At 54.6% G+C, this 1033-nt stretch overlaps 1 protein-coding gene across 1 annotated transcript; it reads right to left on the bottom strand.

Annotated features, from left to right (window-relative positions):
• Positions 1-153: 153 nt before the first annotated feature.
• Positions 154-831, bottom strand: EMH_0100290 (OSJNBa0079C19.6 protein, related; the record flags this gene model as incomplete). Its single annotated transcript, XM_038022162.1, has 2 exons — positions 154-489; positions 577-831. The coding sequence occupies 2 exons, from the start codon at positions 829-831 to the stop codon at positions 154-156; spliced, it is 591 nt and encodes a 196-aa protein (XP_037878016.1).
• Between the last annotated feature and the right edge of the window lie 202 nt (positions 832-1033).

A 1033-nucleotide genomic window follows, 5' to 3' on the forward strand; every position in this document is an offset into this window, starting at 1 on the left:
GCAAGCGATTATTTGGTGCTTTTTCGAACGAATAGCCTGCTGAGAGAGCATAACCCCGACTGCGGCGTCACTGGCATCGGCCGTAAGGAAAACGGGTTTATCAAAATCAGGGAGAGCGAGCACTGGGGATGATGTCAGGTGCCCGATGAGGCGTCAGGCGGCTTCATCCTCGTTCTCCGTCCAAATAAACTGCTTCTCTTTCTTGAGGAAATCAGTTAGAGGGGCAGCAATGCGAGCGAATCCAGGAATGAAATTGGGATAGTATGAGGCGAGCCCGAGGAACTTCTGAACGTCCGTCCGCGTGTACAGCGCTAGCGGCCACCGCTGAATCGCCTCGATCCTAGCCGGATCTGGTTCAACTCCTGCTGCAGAGACACAAAATCCTAAGAAACTGATTGTCTGCATGAAAAACGAATACTTCTGCGCTTTCACGAACCAGTGGTTCTCACGTAGTAGCTGCAGCGCCCGCCGGAGGTGCTGCAGGTGCTCCTGCACATTTCGGCTGAACACAAGCACATCATCCATGCATATCACCCTCCATCATTCGGCGATTGGCCCCAGGAAGTAGCGATTGACTTGCCGCTGCAGTTCGGCAGGTGCATTCACGAGGCGAAATGGCATAAAAGTGTACTCCAGCTTGCGCGTGCGGGTGTGGAACGCCGTTTTGTGCCTGTCCTCCGGGTGAATAGGGATATGCAAGAAGGCCTCAGCGAAGTTAAATGCTGAGTATACCGCCGGCCCCTGTACGCGGTCAAGGATTTCGTCCACTCTGGGCATCGGGAACTTCTTCTTCACTGTAATCTTGTTGAGGGGCTTGAAGTCGGCGCACATGCGCCACCTGCCTTCCTTTACTTCGCCAGCACGGGATTGTGCCCAAAGGAGCTAGTTGACGGCTGAACCTTGCCCTTTTTCAGAAGTTCGTCTGCCTGCCGCTCAATTTCCTCTTCCAGGTGCGGGAGTCGTCTGTACCGTGGAACAAAGCTTGGGGCTGAGCCAGGGATGAGTTCGATGCGGTGCATAGAGCGTCCAGCGG

Source organism: Eimeria mitis, genomic scaffold (genome assembly GCF_000499745.2).
Source record: "Eimeria mitis Houghton genomic scaffold, Emh_scaff11300, whole genome shotgun sequence".
Lineage (NCBI taxonomy): Eukaryota > Apicomplexa > Conoidasida > Eucoccidiorida > Eimeriidae > Eimeria > Eimeria mitis.